The sequence below is a fragment of the Tursiops truncatus genome, chromosome 10 (assembly GCF_011762595.2).
Source record: "Tursiops truncatus isolate mTurTru1 chromosome 10, mTurTru1.mat.Y, whole genome shotgun sequence".
In the NCBI taxonomy this organism is placed as follows: Eukaryota; Metazoa; Chordata; class Mammalia; order Artiodactyla; family Delphinidae; genus Tursiops; species Tursiops truncatus.
The window spans coordinates 71,694,047-71,720,598 of record NC_047043.1 but is presented as its reverse complement, the minus strand read 5'-3'; the positions used below and the strand labels follow the sequence as shown (position 1 = coordinate 71,720,598).

The 26,552-nt window shown below is 44.7% G+C and overlaps 1 protein-coding gene across 9 annotated transcripts in view; it reads right to left on the bottom strand.

Moving 5' to 3' along the window:
• FLNB (filamin B) overlaps positions 1-26,552 on the bottom strand; it is a 138,550-nt gene that overhangs the window by 54,999 nt on the left and 56,999 nt on the right. For 8 of the 9 annotated variants that reach the window (XM_033865185.2, XM_019947477.3, XM_033865186.2 and 5 more), the window contains exons 3-16: positions 24,588-24,685; positions 22,031-22,178; positions 13,096-13,214; positions 12,187-12,264; positions 11,119-11,281; positions 10,372-10,569; positions 7,455-7,592; positions 5,675-5,801; positions 4,588-4,724; positions 2,961-3,154; positions 1,836-1,949; positions 1,099-1,242; positions 722-845; positions 225-385 (exon numbers count right to left, since the gene is read on the bottom strand). In XM_033865185.2, the coding sequence (XP_033721076.1) occupies positions 225-385; positions 722-845; positions 1,099-1,242; positions 1,836-1,949; positions 2,961-3,154; positions 4,588-4,724; positions 5,675-5,801; positions 7,455-7,592; positions 10,372-10,569; positions 11,119-11,281; positions 12,187-12,264; positions 13,096-13,214; positions 22,031-22,178; positions 24,588-24,685 (1,943 nt within the window). The remainder of the gene's footprint in view (positions 1-224; positions 386-721; positions 846-1,098; positions 1,243-1,835; positions 1,950-2,960; positions 3,155-4,587; positions 4,725-5,674; positions 5,802-7,454; positions 7,593-10,371; positions 10,570-11,118; positions 11,282-12,186; positions 12,265-13,095; positions 13,215-22,030; positions 22,179-24,587; positions 24,686-26,552) is intronic. The other variant, XM_073811266.1, reaches the window with a different exon arrangement.

Here is a 26,552-nt window from a genome sequence, read left to right as displayed (position 1 = left end):
CAATTTCTTTCCAGAGTCTGGCTTTTAACCACTGACTACACGGCCCCACTTCTGTTAGAAAGTGGTACAATTTTAGTTCTGGGTGTTTGTTCCTTCTTGGTTTTAAGGAAGCAGAGAGGAAAACTATTGGGCAGAGTTCTCAAGACACCTTCCCTGTTGCTGAAAAAAGCAAAAAGGAAATACGAACACAGGTGGCCAGAAAGAACCCAAGTCCAAACACACACCTGAGAGGCAAAGAGAACTTTGATGGTGTATCGCCCGGCGGCAGGAGGCACATATTTGACAGTAAACGTGTCATTGGCGTTGTGAATAATGTCAAAATCCACGTCTTCCTCATCGTCACTTAACACCCGGGCATCACATTTAATGCCAACGCTGACATCACCTGGAACAGACCAGCTTATTAGCACCGGTTTACCAGAAACAGCACGTCCCATGCAATCACTTCCAGCTCAGGCTCACACCCCAGAAAAGCAACTGGGAAATTTCCAGTAAGAAACCTGAGAAAGGGATGGTATTTAAATAATGGTTTTGCAGACAGAACAGAGGATTAGCAAAGGTATCACCACGGAACTGACACACAGGCTCATCAGATGAACAATTACCTATTCAGGTGGGTAACTATCTCCTGGTTCAAAGTTCATTACCCATGAAACGTTACAAAGAGAACTTCGTTCCCCAAGAAACAACGAGCACCGAGTTGGGTGAAGCCCCCTCTCACCTTCGCCAGCCTCGGTACAGTCCACTGTGAAGTGAGTAGGCTCGTGCGCCTTCAGTCCACTTCTCTCCACTCCTGGCCCAAACACTTTGACCTTCTGGGGATGGCTACCCTGCCTGATGTTGACCTAGAGAGGACGGGGAGAAAAGTTGTAATCAAGTTCTTCTCCCCGTGGATCCAGTAAAGACACTCTCAGTTGTTAGAATGTTATACTTCTGGGCAATCTACGGCACTCGGCCCTTTGGGCCACTCCATCTTCCAAGGCCCACCAAGCATGGGTCTTTCCATATATTTGCCTTGGCCATCAAGCATGGACTCCAGACTGGCCTCAGGACTGGGCTTTTTCATTACCACGACCAAGGTTTCACCTCACAACCTACCCTGTAAGGGCTGTGCGGGATGTTGACACCTCCCCAGACCACGGCAATGGTGTGCTTGATGGGCTTCACCGGGGTGTACGAGCAAGCGTAGGTGCCATCCATCCGGCTCTGCATCTGGATGTCAATGGGCTGGCCGTCCCCGTCCTGCAGAAGGGCAGAGGCTAAGAACAGAGCTGACCCTCACACTGTCTCCATCCACTGTGGCCTCCCAAGACAACCAAGTCACTGCTCACTCATCCCACAAAATCTCATGGAACACCTATGACAGCACCTATGAACACAAGTGATAAAACGCTACATGCATGTATGCATTTTTACTTACTAAGAGAAAACGGTCCCAAAAGAAAGCCATGGCCACTCAGTGCTTCTTAATTTTAATTCCTGCATTTAAATCCTTGGGCCAAATTCAATTAAATTAGATAAATATATTTGATAAACCCTTGTTTACAAACCCTCCCATCACAGTGTGAGTAGCTTCAGCCACACTGAAGGACATTTACAGGGAAATCTGAAACAATCAAGCCTCATTTCCACGGAGCACAAATCATAAAAATTTGCCCCTTGCTTTACATGTTAGAATCTCATTCAGTCCTCACACAAACCCTACAAAATAAACATTGTTATTCGCAGTGTGTGGATGAGGAAACCGAGGATCAGATGGACTGAGCGACTTTCCATTACGTGGATGGATCCTGTTACCTGACAATCACCTGCACAGGTCGTCCCTAGAAACTTACCTGAGCAAATATCTTTAAGGGAGCTTTGCCGGCAGCCTTAGGATCCACGGTGAACTCGGCCAGATTGTTGACGATGCAGCCAGATTTCTCCAAACCTGGCCCGTATGCTTGCACCTGGGGCAAAGGGCCAATAGTGATTCTCTTTCTGTGTAATGCCCTAACTGTGCTCCTATCAGAAGACTGGTAACCAGGAAATGGGAGAAAAGGAAAACAACTGTGTCTGGCTTCACAGTACCTACATAATAGGATGGTTATGGGAAGGAAAATGCTAAAGTAGGCTGGGACTTAAAAATAAAAACATGCAGGAGAAAAAGTCTGTAAAACCAGGCCCCAAACTGGCCTGTGCTCCCTGCCTTAATCTGTGCAGTAACCGGGGCAGGGACCTCCAGCCATGCCCACCTCCAGTTTCAATGCTCCTGCTTTGTGAGGGCTCAGAACCTCTCCCACTGACAACAGTCCAAAAGTTTGCAGCCCCAGAGAGTAAAGGACCAGCAGTTGGCCAAAGACGAGCAGCTGCCAGCCTGGACTGATGTCACCCTACGGTCAGCTGTCCAGGTGGGCCAACGGCAGCACACAGGGCGGGGGCAACGGCTTCCTCCTGTCAGCCAGGCTGGCTCAGACTTGATGCTAATCAGCTTGCTAAAAGTTTGAGAGAAGCTCTTGCAAACACTGCTCCAATTTAAGAGAGGGGGAGCTGGGGAGGAAAATTTTAAAACCTTTATCTATGGATCACCTTGAAATAATAACTACAGCAAGTGGCAAGACTGAAATATGATGCTCGGGGTTGCGAGAAAATAGCAGCTTACAGAGCCCCCTCTGCGGGCCAGGCACTGTTCTAAGGGCTGTCTTCATTCACATTACCTCCTTGAATCATGACAGAAACTCTAAGAGGCAGACACTCGTATCATTCCCATTTGATAGAGTCAGAGAGGTAAGTTACGTGCCCCATGTTACAAAGGTACTAAGAGGTACTACCAGGCTTCTAATTCAGGCCTTTTTCCTTCCTAAGCTCTCAAAGGCTCTGCTCTGCGATTTCTCCACATGCTGCTCAAGGAAACTCTGTGGGCACTGGGAGGAGTGCCAGGAGCCAGAGAAGAGAGCACAGAACATGACAAGTTGATTCACCAGATCCGGGTTGTAGTCTCCCGAGGCGGGGTGGATGTAGGCCATGTAGGGACTGTCTTTGATGTCCTCATCGTCACACATGATGTGAACGGCATATTCACCGGGCTCCTTGGGCCAGTACTTGACATCACACGATCCGTCGTTCTGGTCATCATACTCAATCTTTGCCTGGGAGGGGCCTTCAATGGCAAACCCTGGGGGATAGGGTGGGAGGATCCCCCTGGTTACATGGCGGAAGGTATCTAGTCTGGGTTACTACTAACCCACTCCCTCCACCTCCCTGAAAACCAAGTGTTAGCCAGAAGACTGAAATCTGTTTAGGTCCCTTTCCCACAAAACCAAGCCTACTGAGTCTTCACTAGAGACAGAAGGTTGGATTTTATACTTTTTTTTTTTTAAACATCGTCAAAGAGGAAGGTCAACCAGCAAATCTTTCTGTTGGCAATATGGCAACACAAGCCAAAAGCCTTAAAACAATGCCCATCCTTTGTCCCACCAAATCCACTGCTGGGCTTTTATCTGAAGGAAGTAACCAAGGATGTGTGTAAACAGTTAGATACAAGGATATATATACAGCATTGTTTTTATAGCAAAACTCTGGAAATAACTAGAGAGCCTAACAGTAGCTATATCGATGCACTGTAATTCCACAGAAGCCATGGGAAATCAAGACATATCCTATATTTGCCTGAGGCAGAAAGATATAAAGGCCACCCCCAGGTATTTTTGCAGCAGATCAATATTTGTATGCTTATGTACAAGGAAAAAGTCTGCAAGGATATACCTAAAGGCTTAATATTACCTCTAGTCTACAAGGATATACTGGATTGGCCAAAAAACTTCGTTCGGGTTTTTCCATAACATCTTACGGAAAACCGAAAGAACTTTTTGGCCAGCCCAATATTAAGATGTTTATTATTTCTCTAAAAGGAAAAGTTCAATGTGATTTCCTCGTTTCCCCTCTTTGCTTATTTCTATTAGCTAACAAAGAGGTCCTCAAACTTTGGCCGCTGGGCCAAATCTGACCCACTGCCTGTTTTTGCTGATAAGGAACACAGTCATACTCCCTCACCTATGGATTTTCTATGGCTGCTTTCACGCTACAAGGCAGTCATATAGTTGCGACAGAGAGAATATGACCCGCAGTACTGATATATTTGCTATCTGGTCCTTTACAGAGAGAGAGGTGCTGACCATTGTTCTAAAATGATCATATATACATCAGACGTTTACTTAAAATATACTCAGTTATGCTCCAAAGAGTATTTACTCCCCAAATTTCTAGTTTGAGCAAAATTCATTCACTGATCTAAACTCAGGATCAGTCAGTAATATCTGCCGTGTGCCTACTGTGTTCCTGGCGCTGTTTTAGACACAACATCCATAAAAGGCCTCTGCCCTCAAGGTGTAGTGGATGAATGAATGCTGGTGCCAGAGGCAGAGGGCAACTGGAAGGTCAGGGGGAGAGGGGAACTGCAATTCCACAGCAGTACCCAGAGGTGGCCTCAGATGGTCAGGCGGCCAGGAAGCCCCGGGGAGTGAGGCTGAGAGGAGGCCTCAATACACAGCCTGACACGTAATCCAGGTACCCTGCAATCTCCGCTCACCAAAAGCTGCTTCCACTCACCCAGAGACCCCACCTCAGAACCAACGGACTCCACCACGAAGTCCGCCGACCGCCCAACAACCCCGCCATGGAGGCCAGGGCCCCATGCACGGACTTTCTGCATGCCTGCTTCAGGGCCAACTTGAACTTCAAAGGGGCTAGAAGAAAAGGAACAGAGGAACCATTAAAGAGGAGCAAAGAAGGGGCTACGTACAGCTATAAGCTCTTTACACATATTCTTTCCACTGGCCTGATACTTTTCCCTGCAGCCCCAATCTCCAGCCAAGCAGGTTCCCCCACCACTGTTATGTCAACAATATCATGTAATGGGGCTGCTTCAAGCCACACTGCCTTGCACTATCCTGGTCATTTACCCTTTGTGTGCAGGGCTTACCAGACTGTGAGCCCGGGAAGGCTAAGAGAATGCATACTTTTCTATCTGCTGCTTATGCTACAACAAGAAAACTAGGCTGACTAGGCTTTACCTCATACGTGAATGAATGTGCTTTAACTTTGGCACAGGAGATTCTTACACGTTTGCTTAGATTCTCAGAAACTTACAATATGCCCAGATATTTCTCAAAGTAAACTGAATTTATTCAGAGTTTAAAGTTGCCCCAGGAAAGCTGGAAAGTATGTGAATGCAGGGAAGGCAACTGAAGCCCACAAGGCAAAGCTGTAGACTGCGTCCCTCGGTTCCTGACCACACTCATGCAGAGGATTTTAATGTAAACCATAGCAGATTTTGACATTTTATCCATGGCATTCCCGAACAGAGGCACACAGTGAAAGGAGAATCGCAGTATATATAAGGGATATAGACACTCAGCCCATTTGCTCTGTATTACTGTTCCTTCTGGCCTTCTGCCTCCCACCAGCCCCAAACCGACAGCATTTGATTTAAAGCAAGGCAGCTGAAACCACAGCGACTTTCTGCTGCTTTTGAGAACAGGCCAAATGTCTGTGTGCTGCTCTGAAAAAAGAAAAAAAAGAAAGCTTTCAACAAAGCAGCTCTCTTTCCCTCCTGCAGCCCAGGAAGCCGCCACCATGAGTCTGCCCTGGGCCAAGCATGCCTCTGGAGAAGACGCAACTCCAGCTGGAGACTCACCTCTTTGGAATGTGGTGTCCCCCCCATGTGATGGCGATGCTGTATTTCCCCGGGGTGCTGGGGTAATACTCAAATGCATACACTCCATCCAGAAAGCCTTTCTGCTTCACCAGCTCCTCCAGACCCTCTGTGGGAAGGAAGCACACCATCTTTCCAATGCAATCCTAGGCTCAGAACGAGAATCCACAAGACAAGGACAGAAAGACAGCGATATCCAGGGGGCTTCCCTGGTGGCACAGTGGTTAAGAATCCACCTGCCAGTGCAGGGGGCACAGGTTCGAGCCCCGGTCTGTGAAGATCCCACATGCTGCGGAGCAACTAAGCCCGTGCACCACAACTATTGAGCCTGTGCTCTACAGCCTGCAAGCCACAACTACTGAGCCCACACGCCACAAGTACTGAAGCCCACGTGCCACAACTGATCCCACATGCCGCAACTACTGAAGCCCACACACCTAGTGTCTGTGCTCTGCAACGAGAAGCCACTGCAATGAGAAGCCCACGCCCCACAACGAAAAGTAGACCCCACTCGCCGCAACTAGAGAAAGCCCGCACGCAGCTTCACGCAGCCAAAAAACAAAGAAGCCACCCATTTTAGCCGCCCACAAAAACTGGAGAGGGAGCAAACCCTTACGAGTATTTGGCATGAGGCTGAGGTTAGTATCCCGGTATATCCTTTTCAACTAAAGCCAGATAATGAAAGCGAGAAAGCTCTTATATGCTGTCTCCAAGAGGACAGGTTTTAGAGGCTACCCCACAAACTCCAGACTGAGCCATCAGGCAGGAACTTGTTTTATGTTGAGCCCTGAGGTTTGGCTGGGAAAGCCATTTAGTAAAGCAAGAATCCAAGGTCAGAAAAAACACGCCTCCTCAGTCCCTGTAACAACAAGCCAAGGGGGGCGGGCAGCCCCAGAGCAGCCTGACACCAGGTCCGGGCAGTCTAGAGCCTCGGCTGCCCTCAGGGCACTGCCTGCCCCAAAGCTCGGTGCTCTGAGATCAAACATTAACTTTCTGGAGCTCAGAACACTCCTGCCCCAGCCTGTTAGGAACACAAAGAGTGAGAGCAGTCCTGGAGCAGGAAGCTGAAGATTCCACGAAGCTTGGAAGTGAAACGGCCAAGGCTGCTGCACCTGCAACTAGAAATGCCGAGCTGCTTCTCTGATCTGGGGAAAAACTGGAGGATGGAGCAGATACTCGTCTTCCTGCTCTCTGTCTCCTTTCCCAAGACAGAGCAAGAATGAGCTGTAGGGTGCAAGGCACTCTTCCACAAATGGCATTAATCTACGAAGAAAACTTAATCTTAGGGAATTATCCTCCTTCTATAAGCAACGATCATAGTAATTAAGTACCTGACATCATTTCATCCTTTATAAAATGTAACCTGTAGAGGGAAAATTACTGGCTTTGGAAACTGGGCTTGAATTCCAGCTCAGATGCTTACTTACAAGCTATGTGACCTTGGTCAAGACCCTTCCTCTCTGAGCCTAGGTTTCCTCAAAGAAAAGAAAAGGGGCCACTTCATATTGCTGTTCTGACTCCATTATTTATTTCTATTCCCAGAAGCCTTAAAATAACATGAGGCTGTCAAGCCACCACTGTTCCCATATCCAGGGCAGACATTATTAAATGATCACTGTTTCCTTCTGCATGGAGCCCTGAGAGCTTCAAATCTTTGACATAGCTCTCTGGGATAAACTGATCAGAACTGGCTGTGCAATGATCCATGGCTGCAAAGCTGGCCGAAATCACACCTGAGATGGGGAAACAAAGGAGCACTTACTAGGACCCTTTACGGTTACGCCGAGCTCTCCACTTCCAGCAGCTTTGGTGTCAACCTTGAAGTCTGCAGTTTCTCGGATGCGAATGCCTTTTGGCTGTAGGCCTCGGCCACTGGCCCGGCAGGCATTTGGATTACAGGCTGCAAGCACAGTTTCAACATCAATTCAACCTTTCATTCTTTAGTCCGAGTTGAGCAAGCCAAGGTAACTTTGAGCCACCCGCCAAGAAAATGTTTGCTTTACACAAAGAGTATGCAGCAGCTGTCTGAGACCAGGGGTCCCGTTCAGGGAGCACACCAGGCTAGCAAATAAAGACACAACATAACTTTGTCCGGGCACACTGCACAGGGACTGGGGAAAAATTACTTTGGCAAAGAAAGCAGGAGAGCACAGCGTGGATTTGCTGGGCTCCTGGTAGTGGCTGAATTCTGGCGTTTATCCTCTTGGTGGTGAAAGAGAGTTAAGACCTAGGGCTGGACATTGTTCAAACCTCATTGCCATACTCAAGGGCCCAGTAATTGGGAAGACTGGGTCTACTTGGAAAATGGAGCACTTGAAAACATCTGACCTTGTTCCAAACTTTAGATCAGCCATTTCTAAGTCTAAATGTTGCTGTCTTCCGCAGGAAGAGCCAGAGGATAGCTCAAGAAAAGACCAGGTCAACCCCACCTCTGCCAAGGCAGACAAACATTTCAGTGCTGTCTGTTACAAGGTCCTCAGAATGTGGGCAGCTATAAATGCAACAATTAGGAATAAACACCACTCTCAATTTGAATTCTAGCTCTAGTTAAAAAACCCAAAGTTGTAAGTCTAAAAATTAAGTACAAAGGTAGCTTCTAACATTCCTTACATAAGAGTTCCACAAAACTGTTCCATGGGGTTTGTCAGAAGGTTGACAAAAGACATTCTTGGGGCTTCCCTGGTGGCGCAGTGGTTGAGAGTCCGCCTGCCGATGCAGGGGACATGGGTTCGTGCCCCGGTCTGGGAAGATCCCACATGCCGCGGAGCGGCTGGGCCCATGAGCCATGGACGCTGAGCCTGCGCGTCCGGAGCCTGTGCTCCGCAACGGGAGAGGCCACAACAGTGAGAGGCCCGCGTACCGCAAAAAAAAGAGAAAAAGACATCCTTGTGCCCTAGGATTTTTCTGACAACATGAGCTACCTTCTCATCGAGTATAGAAACAGGAGATTAATGGGTAAAATGTCACATTGCTCCTTTCCAGAGAGCTGTATCTGACAGCTCTCTATACGCTAGGGGGGGGGTCACAAACTCCAGAAGACAAGACTCTTTACAGAAGGAAGATAGTTCCTCCTCTGGCTCCTCCTCCCTGCAATGTCCTCAGGTGGACATTCCCAAAGAGACATACACACACCCTTGGAGTAGAGATGCTTTTATGTGGTTCATGGATGAGCATAAGGTTATTGGTTTTCCATTGTAAAAGTGACATAAAGCTTCTTTTTTCTTAAAATCATTTAAGTGGAGGAAGGTATAGTACATCAAAAGAAAGACTATTAATTAAATATTAACTAATACAAGTGACAGATGGATATGCCAGAAATGAAAAAGGTCGTCCATGAGTGAGAGGAAGTCAGAAAACACCACTGGAACTAGGAAAGCTGTTCAAAATTCTTTCTTGCATTATGTCAAAGGGAATTCTGCTCCTGAATACATTGGCTTGTTTTTTTTTTCTTTGTCAAGGGGAGAAAAGTTGGTCATACCAGAAATAAGTCACAACAGGATGACAGGACGTCCCTTGGAGGGTTCAAATGTGTCTTTAAAAACAACAACAACAACTACTCATGGAAATTCTGAACATGGGCAACAGTCTCAACATCAAAAGGATAACCGCTCAGTTCACATAAACACTAAATGGAACTAAAGAGCTTGAAGGCAACCACCTGATTTTCCACTATCTTGAGATGTCTTAGTGATGTTTAAATGTAATTAAGAGTGGGTTTGGGGTCTGGCTGGACAAGTGGTACTAACACCTGCACTATAATTTCCCGAAGTCACAAACAGCACAGGTCCGGTTGACAACTGCAGGCAGCACAAAGAACTGGCAATGGAAGCCCCACCAACCAGCCCTTACCAAGCGAGATGCCTCTGGCCCAGTGCTTTCAACTAGGAAGCCAACAGCTTCGGGGTCCAGGCTGGCCCAGAGGCAGGATTCAGAAGAGGAAGCCAGGTCTGCAGGTGCAGATGCAGAGGACAGAACAGGGAGAGGCAAGTATTGGTTAGAAAAGGTAGCAGAGTTGGGGAAAAAAAAAAAAAAAAGAGTAACAAAGTCAGAAGGAAACAGTCTAACATTAGAGAAAAATGCATGCTTCTGGCTGCAGAGGAAGTTTAACAGCATGGTTAAGGGGTTGACAGAGACCATGGTTCTATTCCTACTGAGGCCTACTCCATAGTCACGGATACCTTATGATACCTAAGCCTTCTGTCTCCGCCTGCAAACTGGGGATAACAATAGCCCCTGCAACACACTGGCTGGTGTCATGATTAGATGCAAGTGTGCTCAGTGCCTAACAGCCAGTAAAGGAGGCTGCAGGGCACCAGCAATGCCACTGCTGTTAACATCAGCCACAAACGCCACCTCCTCAAACAGCTTCAGTCCTGTATCTCTCAGTGAGGATCATGAATCCTAATATGAGTGTTTTGGGACAGATTAAATAAGTTAATACATAAAGCACTTAGGTCACTGCATGGCTCATAGGAAGATATTAGTATTAATATCTTGAGGACAAAGTAGATACTAGTATTAATGTTTTGAGGATACTTCCTGCCAAAGGGACCCTGGCAGCAAAGGGACAGGCCTGAGTTCAGTGCTGGGCCCTGACCATTCTCGTGGCCTCACAGCCCAGTCATGCACAGCTAGCCTGAATGACAGAAGCAGATGTGGTCAGCTCCCCTGGCACTCACCTTCCCCGACCTGTACAACGAAGGGACTCTTGGGAATGGTGTCCCCAGCAAAGGAGACCTTGACCACATGGGGGCCAGGCTGCACTGGTTTGTACACACATCGATACACCTGGTTTCCTCTGTCTTCCACGAGCAACTCCACGGTGTTCTTCCCCTGGGGATCTTCCACCACCACACCAATGTCACCCACGCCAGCACCTAGCAGACAGAGAACATTCCACGAGCCCAAGTCACCCTCTAGAAAGCTCCCTGCTGATGAGGGCAAAAGTAGGTAGAAAATGCAAACTGCAGGAGACAGAGAGGTACGCAGAAGGTTCACACCTGGACCTGTTTCCCGGTGGAGGGGAGGAGGGTCATAGCCAACTTTCCTTTTCTCCCATTCTCTATTTTCTACATTGAAAAGAAAACTGACAATTCAAGAATTGTGGTTTATTCATCCCCTTTCTTACCAGCCCCCACCCAGGACCTTGCATGGAATTTGGTCCAGTAGATGATTCATAAACCTTAGTTCTTTGGAATATTTATTTAGCCAAGTCAGAAATGTATACAGAAATTATTAATAATAATCAAAGTTAAGCTTGAGTATGAGATTTTAGAGATGAAAAGCTGATTTTGAAAAATCTAAGAATATAACCAACACATTTGAAAAAGCTGTTTTTGTTGTTGGTTCTTCAATTTAAAAGACGAAATGTCAGGCATCCCAATTCCTGAGGATTATCTCAGGCTTTGCAAGAGGAGAGGTGTTACCTGCTGTGTAGATGTCAAAGTAGGTGGGCTTATTGGCGATGTTCCCAGCAGCTTCCAAGCCTGGACCTTTCGCAGTGACTTTACTGGCGTCTCCCTGGGCCTTGTCGACATTTACTTCGAATGGGCTCTTGGAGATGTGCTGTCCTGCAAAGAGGACTGTGACCTACAAGTGACAGGCAGGTGAGACATCATCACTTCTTCCTGCTCAGCGAGAACACTGCATCAAGCCACATACACTGACAGCCTTTTCGTTCATCCTCCCAATCATACACACAAAGGTGAGGGAACCAGGAGCCCTGGGGAAGTGGCCTCAATGGGACTCCCATCTGGCTCCACCAGTCACACAGCTGGGCCTGGGACAGCACGCCTTTAGCAAACTAAAACACATCAGACATGCCTAAATTAGCCTCTGTAGTAGGATATACACAAATACTTATACTTCAATCTCTAGACAACGGACTCTTAAGGCAGCTGCAAGTGAGACCACTGTCTCCCTAATATAATGCACAGTTCTAGAATATCAAACCTAAGAGTCAAAGTATTTTTCAAGGGACCAAGATCATTTTCAGATACATGGATGTGAGACACAGTACAGATTTCCATCTAAACTTTGAGTCAAAGTTCTCATCTTTTAAATTTTAAGGGTTATCAGGTTGGGTGGGCCACTGGCCTCCACTATAGTCATTTGGCCTTCTGTGCACCCAGGCTTCGATGCTGACAGAGGCTGCAGAGCACCGTGAAGAAGGATACTTAAGCATTAAAGACAAAGAACCCACAGCTTAGCATTTACACTCCAGTCTTGCAGCTACAATTATTAGTTACCCAGGTGGAGTCACAAAAATCTTATGACATTGCAAAGGACTTAGTGAAATTCAACCAATCTGCACTTAGTAACTAACGTGTTAAGTCTGACTCGGAGGGATCCCAAATTTTCTACAATGAACATGGATACTTTTATAAACAGAAAGGAAAATCAGAAGTGAACTTAAGAAAACCACTCTTCTTCCACATATAACGAAGCAGGCTCAGAAGGGCAGTCCAAGCAAAGGTCATGACGTCTTATCTTACTTTGTGCAGTCCGGTGACCTTGGGCAGATACTCCACAGAGTATGTCTTGTTCTTATCGCTGTCAGGGGTCACTTGTGCCTAGGACGGAAGATGAGCAACAGTTAGAGAAGGTGCCGGCTGTGAGTGAAAGCATGCTATGCCAGCCAAGGTCCTGCAGCAAGGTGCCAGGCCAGGAATCTGCCTTGGCTATTTTCTGCCCCACCACTCCTGCAGGATGCCCCAGGAGGGAAGCAGCCTGAAGTCACAGAAACAAAATCACACAGCACAAAGGAATAACCCGTTCAGGATTCTCCACTGTCTCCTGGCTGTCACTCTCCAGATGAGAGAGACTATGAAGCAATTAATTTAAACCTTTATTGGCCCACTAGTTATTAAGACCTTATGAAATGCCAGGCCCCGTGTCAGGTACCAAAAATAAAACAAATCAGGCACAATTCCTACCCAGTGGGAGAAACAGACAATATGGCAGTAAGCTTAGAACTTCAGATGGTGCTAAGTACTGGGAATAAAATATAGTCTTAAGAAGGTGAGTAGACAAAAGAAACAGTTATGTGCAAAGGCCCTGAGGGAGGAACCAGAGGATGGTCAGCATGGGAAAAGAGTAGAGACTCAGTATTTTTACTGTATTGTATTTTATCAGTAACAATAGCTAAATCCTTTATAAAATAAAGGATACTTTATTTCATTATATTAAAAATTGTGTCCCTAGGTATGAATTTATATGATTTTTCAAGGCACAATCCTTGGGCAAGTTACTCTAACCTCTGTTAAGACTCAGGATCCTTTTGGTAAAAAACAGCTTTTGTGGTGAGCTTTCATGAGGCAAATGGAGGCACAGTCCCTGGGCCTCTTACAAACTCCAAGAGCTCCATGGGATGCTGACAGGGAAGGCAGCATCCTCCAACATACCTCCTCTTTGTTCCCTTCTGGGTCCTCGACAAACACCATCACGTCTCCTTGCCCGGCGCTGATGGTGTCCACAGTGAACTTGGCCGGCTGCTTCACCATGTTTCCAGTGAGCTCGATTCCTGTCACAGGTTTACACAAGCACATTACAAGCTGGGCCAGGCCCCAACACAGGCTATCACCCATCATGTCTCCTTCTGGGATCTGAGAGATGGGATCCAGCTCTGCCACTGTCACATGGGAGACGGCGACAAACTGTGATGAGGATAATCAAACAGGTCAAACAAACCCCTAATTTTGTCCTGGTTCTTTAACCAACATCCAATTCTGAAATATTCAGCACACTTAGGTCAAAAGGCTATACAACTGTGAAAATGACGTGGTAACTAGTAGCAGTGGGGCTTGCCTTGAGGGGGAATACGAATGAAGTGCAGAGAATGGCTCTTTTTTTTTTTCTTTATTTCTGCAGTACGCGGGCCTCTCACTGTGGTGGCCTCTCCCGTTGCGGAGCACAGGCTCCAGACATGCAGGCTCAGCGGCCATGGCTCACCGGCCCAACCGCTCTGCGGCATGTGGGATCTTCCGGGACTGGGGCACGAACCCGTGTCCCCTGCATCGGCAGGCAGACTCTCAATCACTGCACCACCAGGGAAGCCCGCTCATTTCTTATTAAAGAGCATTTTTTGTTTTTTGTCTTGGCCATACCACGCAGCTTTCAGGATCTTAGTTCCCTGACCAGGGACTGAACCCGGGCCACCACAGTGAAAGCACCAGAGTCCTAACCACTGGGCCACCAGGGAATTCTATAAAGACGGCTTTTTTATTACTTGAAATGTTTTTAAATTGGATTATTATTTTTTAATTAAACTTTTAATTAAGATGATTGAGCAAATTAATTTGAGATAGATTCACATACAGGTGTAAGAGATAATAATGCCCATTACCCAGTTCCCCAAATGGATACATCCTACAAAACTCGAGTACAACATCACTACAAGGGAACTAACCTTGACAAAGTCAAGATACAGAACATTTCCATCCCATAGGGAACCCTTGTGTTGCCCTTTCATAGCTACCCCCTCAGAGTGCTACTCTATAACCTCTCAGGTTATCAATCTGTTCTTCATCTCTATAATTTTATCATTTCTAAAATGTCATATAAATGGAATCATACATTATGTAAACTTGGGGGATTAGCTTTTTTCCACGAAGCATAATTCTCTGCAATTTCATCCAGGTTTTTGCGTGTATCAGTAGTTTGTTCTTTTTATCACTGAGTAATATTCCATGATATGAATGCACTACTGTTTCACCATTCACCAAGTGAAGGACATCTGGGTTGTTTCCAGCTGTCTATTACTGATAAAGCTGCTATAAACATTCATGCACAGGGTTGTGTGTGTGGACATAAGTTTTCATCCCTCTGGATAAATGCCAAGGAGTGCAATTGCTAGGTCATATAGTAGTTGCATGTTTAGTTCTTTTTAACACTGTCAAACTGTGCTCCAGAGTGGCTGTAGCATTTTACATTCCCATCAGCAACGTATAAGTGTCTTGTCTTTCATCCTCTTAACTGCAAAAAGTTTCAAATTATTTTAAAAAAAATTTTTAAAGTAAAATCCAGTCCTCAGGCCCTTTGTCTACGCAACATTTTGAGTTCTGTTTGAGATGGTGTCCAGGTAGCCTGTAGGACGTAAGCTAAGGAAGCTTATCTTGCAACAGAGTGGGGTGATCCAGGAGTGCACCCTTCATTGACAGAAAACCCTCACACAGTCCAATGCTCATGTACCATGCCAAGACCTCAGCAGATCATACTTTTACAAATGTTTTAAGCTTTTTAACTTTGATGGGGTCCAACTGATCATTTTTTTTTCCCTTTATGGATCATGCTTTCGGTGTCAAGTCTAGGAATTCTTTGCCCAGTCCTAGATCCCAAAGATTCTCTTCTATACTTTTTTTCTGAAAGTTTTATAGTTATATGTTTTACATTTAAGTCTGTGATCCACTTTGAGTTAATTTTTATACCAAGTGCGAGACTTAGGCCAAGGTTCATTTTCTCTGCCTCTGGATGTCCAACTGCTATTGAATCCTGTGCGGAAAAGGCTCTCTTCCCTCCACTGAGCTCCCCCTGTGCCTTTGTCAAGAATCAATTGTGCTTATTTGTGTAGGTCTCTTTCTGGGTTCTCGATTCTGTTCCATTGATCAATGTGTCTATCCCTCCACCAATATCACATAATCCTGATTTCTGTAGCTTTATAATAAGTCTTGAGAGCAGGTAGACTGAATCCTCCCACTCGTTTTTTCAAAATTGCTTTCCCTACTATAGTTCTTTTGTCTTTCCATATGTTTTAGAATAATAGTCTTTTCTATATTTATACAAAAAAAAATCTCGTTGGGATTTTAATATCAATTGTGTTAAACTTATATGACAATTTGGGGAGAAATGACATCTTTACTTTTTCAACCCATGAAAACAGTGTATCTCTCCATTTATTTAGATCTTTTTGACTTCTTCATCAGTGTTTTTGTAGTTTTCAGCATATAACTCCTATCATGTTTTAGTACATTTCCACCTATTTCTCAGGGTTTTTTCTGAGCAACTGTAAATGGCGAGGTACTTTTAATTTCAGTATCCTCGTGTTCATTCTGGTAGACAGAAGTACAATGGATTTTTACATGCCGATCTTAACATCCCGTGACCCTGCTGAACTCATTTGTTCAAGGAGATTTTTTTTTTTCTGGGGGTACATTTTTTATGGTTTTCTACATAGACAATCACGTCATCTACAAATAGGGACATTTTATTTATTGCTGTCCAATACGTACGTCTTTTATTTCCTTTTCTTGCCTGACTAGACTGGCAAAAATCTGCATCATTACGTTGAAAAACAGTGGTGAAAATGGACATCCTTGCCTTGTTCCCAATCTTAGGGAACGTGTTCAGTCTTTCACTATTATAATGTTAGCTGTAGGTTTTTTGGGGTGGCTACTCAAATTTCAAACTGAGGAAGTTCTTCTCTATTCCTCTTTTTTCTGAGTTCTTATCATGGATGGCTACTGAATTTTGTCAAATGTTTTTTGTGTCAGTTGATATGATCACGTGATTTTTCTTCTTTAGCCTATTAATATATGTTGACTGATTCTCTAATAATGAGCCAGCCTTGCATCCCTGGAATAAACCCTACTTGGTCATGATGTATATAATTCTTTCTAAATATTGCTGAATTTTATTTGCTCACATTTTATTGAGGACTTTTACGTCTATACTCATGAGTGATACTGGTCTGCAGTTTCTTTTTTGGCACTGCCATTGTCTGATTTTGTTATTAGAGCAAAACTAGCTTGATAAAATGAATTGGGAAGTCATTCCCTTCTCATATTTTCTGGAAGAGATTGTGTAGATTTGGTGTTAATGCTTCTTTACATGTATGGTAGAATTCTCCAGTGAAATCATTTGGGCCGAGATTTCTTTCCAAAGATCTTTCAAATTACAAATTCAGTTTATTTAATGGATATAGGACCATGCAGGTTATCTATCTCATCTTGGCTGAGTTTTGGCAGTTTGTGGTTTTTGAGGAAAGTCTATTATAGTTATGCATATTTTTGCTTATCACGTTCTCTCTTCCTGTTATTCCAAAATTCCTTCTTTCACTGTTTCCTTTCTGTCCAGAGAATTTCCTTTCCCAATCCTTTTAGGGGATGTGCCCATAACAAATGGTATAGGATTCTGGGTTGACAATCCTTTTCCTTCAGCACGTGAAAAATGTTGTGTCACTTCCTTCTGGCCTCTGTGATTTTTGATGAGAAATCTGTCATTCTATGTTTCCACCATACGTAAGATGTCATTTCTCTCCTGCTGCTTTCAAGCTTGTCTAGTTTCTTGAAGTCTGTCTAAGATGTGGCTTGGTGTGTGTGTGTGTGTGTGTGTGTGTGTGTGTGTGTGTGTGTGTGTGTGTGTGTGTGTGTGTGTGTGTGTGTGTGTGTGTGTGTGTGTATCTTGCTTGGGTTTAGCTCAGCTTCTTGAATCTGTAGGTTTATGTTTTTTGGCAAATTTGGGAAGTTTTCAGCCATTGATCTGTTGAAGACATTGGGTCATTTGTTACTATACCTGGATTTACATTAGGTTTCCAATAAATAGCCTAGTTTAAGAAAAACTGATGATAGATTGTTATATAACAAGATAATGTTCATACCCTGTTAGGTAAGAAATGCAAATTGAAGAAAATATAGAGTCTGAACTCATTTCGGCATATGGCTGGAAAGAAATACCTCCAATATTTTTTTTTAATTTATTTAATTAATTTATTTTTGGTTGTGGTGTACGGGCTTCTCATTGCACTGGCTTCTCTTGTTGCAGAGGACGGGCTCTAGGCGCACGGGCTTCAGTAGTTGTGGCACACGGGCTTAGTTGCTCCGTGGCATGTGGGATCTTCCCGGACCAGGGCTCAAACCCATGTCCCCTGCACTGGCAGGTGGATTCTTAACCACTGCACTCCCAGGAAGTCCCTAAAGAGTTATTTATTATTTATTTAATTTATTTTTGGCTGCATCAGGTTTTAGTTGAGGCACGCGGGATCTTTGTTGCGGCACACAGGTTTCTCTCTAGTTGTGGTGCGTGGGCTTAGTTGCCCTGCGGCATGTGGGATCCTAGTTCCCTGACCAGGGATCGAACCTGCGTCCCCTGCATTGGAAGGAAGGTTCTTTACCAGTGGACCACCAGAGAAGTCTCTCTACATTTTTCTTTTGCTTAAAATTTACATAATGATTGGGTCATTTAACAAAAAGATTTAAATATTTATAAATACTCGCTCCATCTGACTCTGACAGCCTGAGGAACGACCTACTCTGCACACTGTCCAAAGTCGGGGACTGGGCTTGTCTACCCTGGTTAACCATGGTTGGTTAGAGGCTGAACCACGTTCCACACTCTGTAAACTCCTTTGGAGCTAATGCTTACCGTGCAGAGAAACAACTGTTCCCTAGGATTATTCAGAACGAAGTGCGCTGAGGGCTCACTATACAGCAACTGCTCCATACAGAACACAGGTTTCATTAAAGCTTTCTGCTTAGCTCATGCATTCACGCTTTCAACATACCGAACTCCACAAGGGATCCCACCACAAAGACCTGTTTGTGGCTGTAGATTAACCTCACCCTGGCCCTCTCTCCTTTCAGTTAATGGGTCTCAGTGAATGGATCTGCAAATGCTAACTGGCTGGTAATTGCAACCTGATCAACATCCAAAATAAAATAAAACAGGGACTTCCCGGGCTTCCCTGGTGGCGCAGTGGTTGAGAGTCTGCCTGCTGATGCAGGGGACATGGGTTCGTGCCCCGATCCGAGAAGAGCCCACATGCCACGGAGCGGCTGGGCCCGTGAGCCATGGCCGCTGAGCCTGCGCATCCGGAGCCTGTGCTCCACAACAGGAGAGGCCACAACAGTGAGAGGCCCGCGTACCGCAAAAAAAAAAAAAAAAAAAAAATCAGGGACTTCCCTGGTGGTCCAGTGGTTAAGAATCTGCCTGCCAATGCAGGGGACGCAGGTTCGATCCCTGGTCCAGGAAGATTCCACGTGCCATGGAACAACTAAGCCCATGGCCACAACTACTGAGCCTGCGACCCACAACTACTGAGGCCTGTGCACCTAGAGCACGTGTTCTGCAACAAGAGAAGCCACCACAATGCGAAGCCTGCGCACCGCAACGAAGAGTAGCCCCCACTCGCTGCAACTAGAGAAAGCCCGCACGCACCAATGAAGACTCAGCGCAGCCAAAAATAGATAACTAAATTAATTAATTAAAAGAGTACATACTGTATATAAACAAACAAACAAACAAACAAATAAATAAAACCAAACCTACCAACCGTTTTAGAAACTAGAAGATGAAATGTTCTCTATGCCTTGGTTCTGTTGGCAGAAATAAAACAATGTGGCCACACAGGAGAGAACAAATTGTCCCTCCCCTTGTCTCATCATGGACAACGTAATATCTAAGGTGCTGCCCATGTGGCCTCACATGTGGCCCTGCTGCCTAAAATGACCATTTTGTCTTCCTACTTAAAAAGAAAAAAAATTAAACACAGAATTACCATATGATCCAGCAACCCACTTCTAGGTATATCCCCTCAAAACCGCAAGTACGGACTCAGATACTTATACACCCACGTTCACAGCAGTATTATTCACAATAGCTAAAAGGTAGAAACAACCCAAATGTCCATTGACAGAAAAATGGATAAACAAAATGTGGAATATGTATACAATGGAGTATTACTTAGCTTTAAAAAGGAATGAAATTTTGATACATGTAACAACATGGATGAACCTTGAAAACACCATGCTACATGAAGCAAGCCTAACACAAAAAGACAAATACTGTAGGAGTCCACTTATGACTACCTAGAGTTGGCAAATTCATAGAAACAGAAAGTAGAAAGGTGCCTGCCAGGGCCTGGAGGGAGGTGGGGATGGGGAGTTACTGTTTAATGGATACAGAGTTTCAGTTTGGGAAGATGCAAAAACTCTGGAGATGAATAGTGGTGATGGTCTCACAACACAGTGAATGTATGAATGTACTTAATGACACTGAATGGTACCTCTAAAAATAGTTAAATTAGTGAATGTTGTGTTATACGTATTTTACCACAACAAAAAAATGCAAAGAATACACACATATGCATACATATGTGTGTGTATATGTTTCCTACCTAAGTGCGTACAACTTATAAAGAGGCAGATGAAGGAAATGGCAATGACTAGCCACATTCCTTGACTGCAGCAAGAGGTCATTTTCTAGAAAACAGCACCATGAAAGGAAACCGTTTCATATTAACAATGGGGAAACATGACAGCCAGTGATAAGGTTATTGCAAACAAGCACTTTATGCCTTGATTAGATTCAATCCATTTGACCAATTTTGTTGACAGAAGATTTGGCTGTTTGCAGCTTTTTTGCCTTTAAGGAAGAATAACCTTTCAAATCAGATTCCTTATTCCAGTCACCGTCTTTGGTTATAGCTTAGAGAAGCACTTTTAAAGCAAGTGTGGACATGCCAACCTTCAACTGACTGCACTGCGGGGAGGGCTTCAAACAAAGTCCCCAGTCTCCATATAACACAAATGATTGCACAGACCCCACCTCATTGCCAAAAAGACTTCAAACGGTAAGTGGGTCTCTTCCAGAACTATCTGTCCTCTGGTCTAAATCACGCTAAAAAGACAGATGAGAAGGACTTGGATACTGAGGCTGAGAACAGCACACGGTCAGCACCACTGCCCTGGTCGTGTGTCATCTCAAGACTAAGCTGATGCTGGGACTTCCTTGGCAGTGCAGTGGTTAAGACTCCGTGTTTCCACTGCAGGGGGCATGGGTTCTATCCCTGATTGGGGAACTAAGATCCTGCATGCCTCATGGCATGCCAAAAAAAAAAAGAAAGAAAGAGAGACTAAGCTGATGCCAAGTAGGGCAATGCTATCTTCAAAGGGAATGAGTACATAGATAAGAGCTCTGGATGTTTACAAAGTCAATGTCATTTCAAGAAAAACAAGAAAGCGGAAATTATCCTAGATTAAGAGTCTAAGGTAAAATAACAAGCAAATGTAGAAAGTGAATCTTAATCAGATCTTGGTTTGTAAAACGAGAAAAACTATAAAAGACAATCGTAGGACAAGAGAGAAACTTGAATATAAACTGGATATTAGTTGTTATGAAATTATTGTTCATTTTTTTATGTGTGATAATGAATACTGTGGTTACAAAAGAGGATGTCCTATTCTTACGAGAGACTTGGCTGACGCACTGAGGAGTGAATTGTTACCATGCCAGCAAATTATTTTCAAATAATTCAACAATCACACACATGCACACACACATACACACATGGGGCGAGAGACCACATTAGAATGTTAAGAACTGTAGATTCTAGGAGAGGACATACAAAATACTTTGTGTGTGTAAATGTTATCCTAACTGTAATTATGAAAATGAAGAAACAGAATGCACTTTTCCCCCTTGCCACAGAAAAGGGAACAAATTGTATCTTGCTGTACTTATCTTTACCAGAATCCACACTGGGCTGAAATGCAACTGTTCTCTTTAAGTCAGGTGCCAACCAGAAAACCAAATTCCTCAAAATGCCTTTGACCCACTCTAACGGTCTGAGCAGAACACTCCGTGGCAGCTGGCTAGGAGAGCATAAACAGGATGTCTTAGCAAGGAAGTATCTGCCAGGGGTTAACAATAGCCCCCACTGCATCTGGAAACCTGCAGCAGCTTTAGCATAACTGAAGGAGAAATGAATCAGCAGCCAGAAGACACAGGCTCCTGCCCCACCCCACCATGGTAATCTGGGGGACCTCCCCAACCCCCTCTTCCCTCCACCCCAACCTCCCCTTTCCTCTGTGGATTGGGCCTCTGATTCCTCATCTGAAAAATGGGAACAATAGTCCTTTCTTCATCCCAGGGTTACTGCACCCAAGTCACAAAGCAACAAACTCATCAGCCTCCATCACATTAAAGCAGCAGCGTTTCTGAAAGCCTAAATTCACAAGGCAGAAAAAGATGGTCATAAACAAATGGACCTTTAGGTAGAAAACATCTGACACAGGAGGCCTGGGGTGTCTTTAAGTATGAAGCCTATACATTCTTTTTTTTTTTTTTTTTTTTTTTTGCTGTACGCGGGCCTCTCACTGTTGCGGCCTCTCCCGTTGTGGAGCACAGGCTCCGGACGCGCAGGCTCAGCGGCCATGGCTCACGGGCCCAGCCGCTCCGCGGCATGTGGGATCCTCCTGGACCAGGGCACGAACCCGTGTCCCCTGCATCAGCAGGTGGACTCTCAACCACTGTGTCACCAGGGAAGCCCGTGAAGCCTATACATTCTTGATTCTCAATAATCAAGACTAGAGGACAAGCCTCAAATCCAACATGACCGGTGCTTACCTCTGCCATAGGCCCTGGCTTTCTTGGGGTTGAGTTTCGGTTTAAGAGGAGCCCCTGGCTTGAGCTTGGCTTTGGGGAACTGGGACAGGTAAGTCATCACCGAGTGCTCATCCACATCCGGGTGAATAATTTCTTCAGGAGTGATGACCTAGAATAACGACATGGTAGATGAACACCCAGAACATATCACTTTGCAACTATAGAAGTTTTTGCAAAATCTCTTAAAGCAAACACTACTCTCAATAAAGTGAAACTACATCAAACTGGCATGGCAAAATCGGTTGTGTTTTTTTAACCTTTTAGAAGTGTCACCATCCCCTTTGGAAGCTGAGGACCCTCTCCAGACAATTCTATATGTAATTTCCAGAGGTTCATACCTCCCCACCCTGAAAAAAAAAAAAAGGCCACTCACTCCTTTTTCCAGAAAAGATAAGCTATATCAAGTAAGGAAGAAGAAATAAGAACACATGGGATTAAAGCATATTACCAAAAAGTGCATAGATAAACTGGCCTTTTTCTTTGCTCTTTTATCCATTATCTGCATTTCTATTGGCTCAGCTACTAATAAAAAAATAAAACCAAAAAGATAACACAATGACATATTAGATATGTGCTCTTGTAATATACACCGAATGTTTTTGTCCTCCCCAAATTCATACGTTAAAACCCTAATCCCTGGTGTGATGGTATTAAGAAGTAGGGCCTTTGGGGGTAAGTAGGTCTAGATGAGATGAGATCATGAGGGTGGAGCTCCCACGATGGGATTAGTGCCCTTATAAGAAGAGGAAGAAAGACCAGAGCTCACTCTCTCTCCACCTCAATGTAAGAACACAGCCAGAAGGCAGTTTGCAGCTGTCTGCAAGCCAGGAAGAGAGCCCTCACCAAGAAGTGTATTTCCTGGCACCTTGATCTTGGAATTCCCAAGCTCTAGAACTGAGAAATAAATGTCTGTTGTTTAAGCCACCCAGTCAATGGTACTGTTATAGCAGCCTGAGTTAAGACAGGTCTCAATACATTAAAAGCCATTTAAAAAATAGGAAAGGGGAAATTTTCTCCTGACATTCAGCTTAGGAGCAAGATTTGACCTGTGCTGGACAGGTGGCCTCCCTGAAGGTGTCACAGTCCCAGTTCCACCAGCTGACCCAGCCCTAAACAGCACAAAAACTTCTCCTGCCACCAAGAGGTAAGCCACACCTCCTCAGAAGACTCTGTCTCATGAACAGGTCAACCAAATGCAGATAAACAACATATGTACCCAGCTTCCCCCACTCCATGGTAAAAAAGAAAAGAGGAAACATTCTGATAATTAGCCTGCAGCAACAAAACAGCTATTTGGGTTGGTACAGTCGCCTCCAATACGTTTTGTAAAATGTAGGATGTACATTGATTTGGCATTTCTCCTAGGCAGCTCCTTCAACAACTTTACACACTGCCAACATCACATGAATGCCAAAAGGAGATGGGTTTTGGTTTAAGGGGAGACGAAAAACATATCATACCACTTCCTGAGGGTGGAAGAGCCAAGGAATGGGCCTTGGAGAAGAGACATGATGCCAAAACCAAACCAAAGAAATATAGGCAAGATTTTCTACCTCCCAAGGGATCCTGTTACAAATACACTGAACTCAGCTCTGAATACCAACTCAAGACCTTAATGGAGCCTGTAATGAGGTCATCCATCCCCTGGCACTGGTTACCCACAACTTTTCTTGATTGAGTCTTTGAACATGGGAGTCACAGTGTCAGGGGGTGCTATTTAAACTCCTTGGAAGGGCTTAGAAGATTGGACCTCAACTAAGCAACGTGGCTACTGTAGACGGTATCCAAGACATATTCAATTTCCAAGTTCTGTTGTTATATTCCTTTGTTAGGATTATGAGCAATATGAATTCTTAAACACTTTCCATTAATGGTGAGTTATCCTGGTTTAAACTTCTTAAAAAGTTCTGAGTGACTTTCTTGAAGATATTGGATTTAAAAAAATGTTTAATAGGTTAAAAATGGTCAAATACTGGCAATTTCTTATGGTTAAGGTCCACATTTGCAGTCTGGCATCCAGACATGGCCTTTGTGATCTTTGGAACAGAAATACTAGAAAATTCAGGACTTCCCTGGTGGCACAGTGGTTAAGACTCTGCACTCCCAATGCAGGGGGCCAGGTTCAATCCCTGGTCAGGGAACTAGATCCCACACGCATGCCGCAACTAAGAGTTCACATGCCACAACTGAGGAGCCAGTGAGCCACAACTAAGGAGCTCGCCTGCTGCAACCAAGACCAGGCACAACCAAATAAATAAATAAATGAATAAAATAAATATTAAAAAAAAATACTAGAAAATCTGTCACATGTGACAGTGAAGATCTTTAGGGGATCTACAAGCACCTAAGTCAATGAGAACCTATTAATATGGGTAAACTGAGGAAGATGGGAGACAGCCACAGACAATGCTCATTGAAAGCTGACCACTGAGGAGGTCAGACTGCCTGCCAGACCCAAAGGCATCCACAGAGCATCAGGGGAAACAGCTTCGTGGGACACGCATGCTTCTACACATACCTGTGGGACACCCAGCCAGTCGTCTGCCTGCTGCATGGCTTCTCGTGCATTATCCACAGGCTTTCGTGGATCCCAGGATTCCCAGTCTGGGCACAGACCTGTTAACATCACACAAAAGATGCTGTTAGTATTAACTGACTGAAGAGTTTAAAGGAAACCAGGTGCCTAAACTAAACTCACTCAGTCTCTTGAGAGAACAGTTTCTTCCAAAAATCTTAGTGAACTGCATGCTTTATGGGCCAAAAGTATCACAGATATGAGTATGCCAAGGTAGAAACTATTCTGCTTGAGCTGAGACTTCTTCTTCAGGCTGTTATCTTCTTGCATTCAGAGAGGAATTTATCCATTCCTTAAGGGTGTGGTGTAAATAAATGAACAAACAAAGCCTGTAAAACCATTTGGGCCTGGTACCTTTTTGCAGCAGAGATTGTTTGGACACATCACACTCACACTTCTGTGCTCTGGTCACCAAATGTGTGGGGTTGACATCAGCTGTGTGTCCTATGATTTAACTTAATTCTGACAGTATCTACCTGGAAACAGCATCAGAACCCACAGGCTAAGGGCTCAGTCCCACAAGACTCCTCCAACCCCAACTTCAGAGCCCAATCACAAGTCCAGATTTGTCACCTGGGCTTCTGACCAACCAGCTACTAATCAGAGGTTCCTACAACCCCCTCCTCAGGTTGGATTGTTTCCTAGAGTGGCTCACAGATCTCAGGAAAACAGTTTACTTACTGGGTCACTGGTTTATTATAAAAGGATTTTACTAAATGGAAGAGATGCATAGGGCAAGGTGGGAGAAGGGGCAAGGAGCTTCCATGTCCTTTCAGGCACACCATCACCCCAGGACCACCACATGTTCACCAGCCGGAAGCTCCCCAACCCCTGTAGCTCAGGGATTTTTATGGAGGCTTCATTACACAGGCTGGAGTGATTAAATCACCTGCCATTAGTGCTTAACTCAACCTCTATCCCCTTTCCCCTTCCTGAAGGTCAGGGGACAGGGGAGAAAGTTCCAACCCTCTAATCACTGATTGGTTCCCCCAACATCCAGCCCCCATCCTTTGGGGCATTCCAAAAGTCACCTCATTAACAAACTCAGGCATGGCTGAAGGACACCACTACCACAGCCCTTTTCGCTTAGTAAATTCCAAGGGTTTTAGGAGCTCTGTGCCAGGAAAGGGGACAAAGACCAAACATATATTTCGTATTATAAGTTACAAGATCACAATCACAATCCTGGATGTACCTAGAAGACTGAACTAACATCCTGTGTACTTACAACATTCACTTGCTCAAAGGCCTACACCTAGAATTATCTCAAAAACCTTTGTAACCACAAGAAGTATAGGGCTGGAGTAAAAATCCCCAGGTTTAAACTGGAAAGAGGCACCCTAAAATGTGTCTTTGCATGGAAGCAAGAAAGAGGGCCCTGGGAAATGAACTAATGCTGAGCTTTGAGTTACTTCTGGATGACACCAGCTTACAGGCTCTCAAGGAAGACTGGGGCCTAGGGCCAGCCCTCCTTCCCCATCCAGTTGACACCAGCTAGTTGAGCGTGTTGAGAACGACTAGCTTACTTAATACCAACGTGCTCAGCATATACAGAGCAATCAGTAAATGGAAAATATGATTATTTGGGCAGATTTTTTATTAAAAACAAGTTTGGACGTGCACATAAACACAGGCTCTGGTTTTTCTATTGAGAGTGTATCAGCAAACTCTACCCATCAATCTAAACCCTCCAGTGAGGATAATTACTACCTTGGTGTACATTCAACCACTCAGAAAGGAGGAGCCCATCAAGGGTGGAAAAGGCTCCAACTGGATCCTTACCAAGCACTATTTCACAGCAATGCAGAAAGAAAAGGTCAGAGAAAGCCATATATAGTCAACCCAGTGGTTGACAAAGACGGGTACTTTCCACTCAATAAAAGTTTTTAGATTTTCATGCCAAACCAC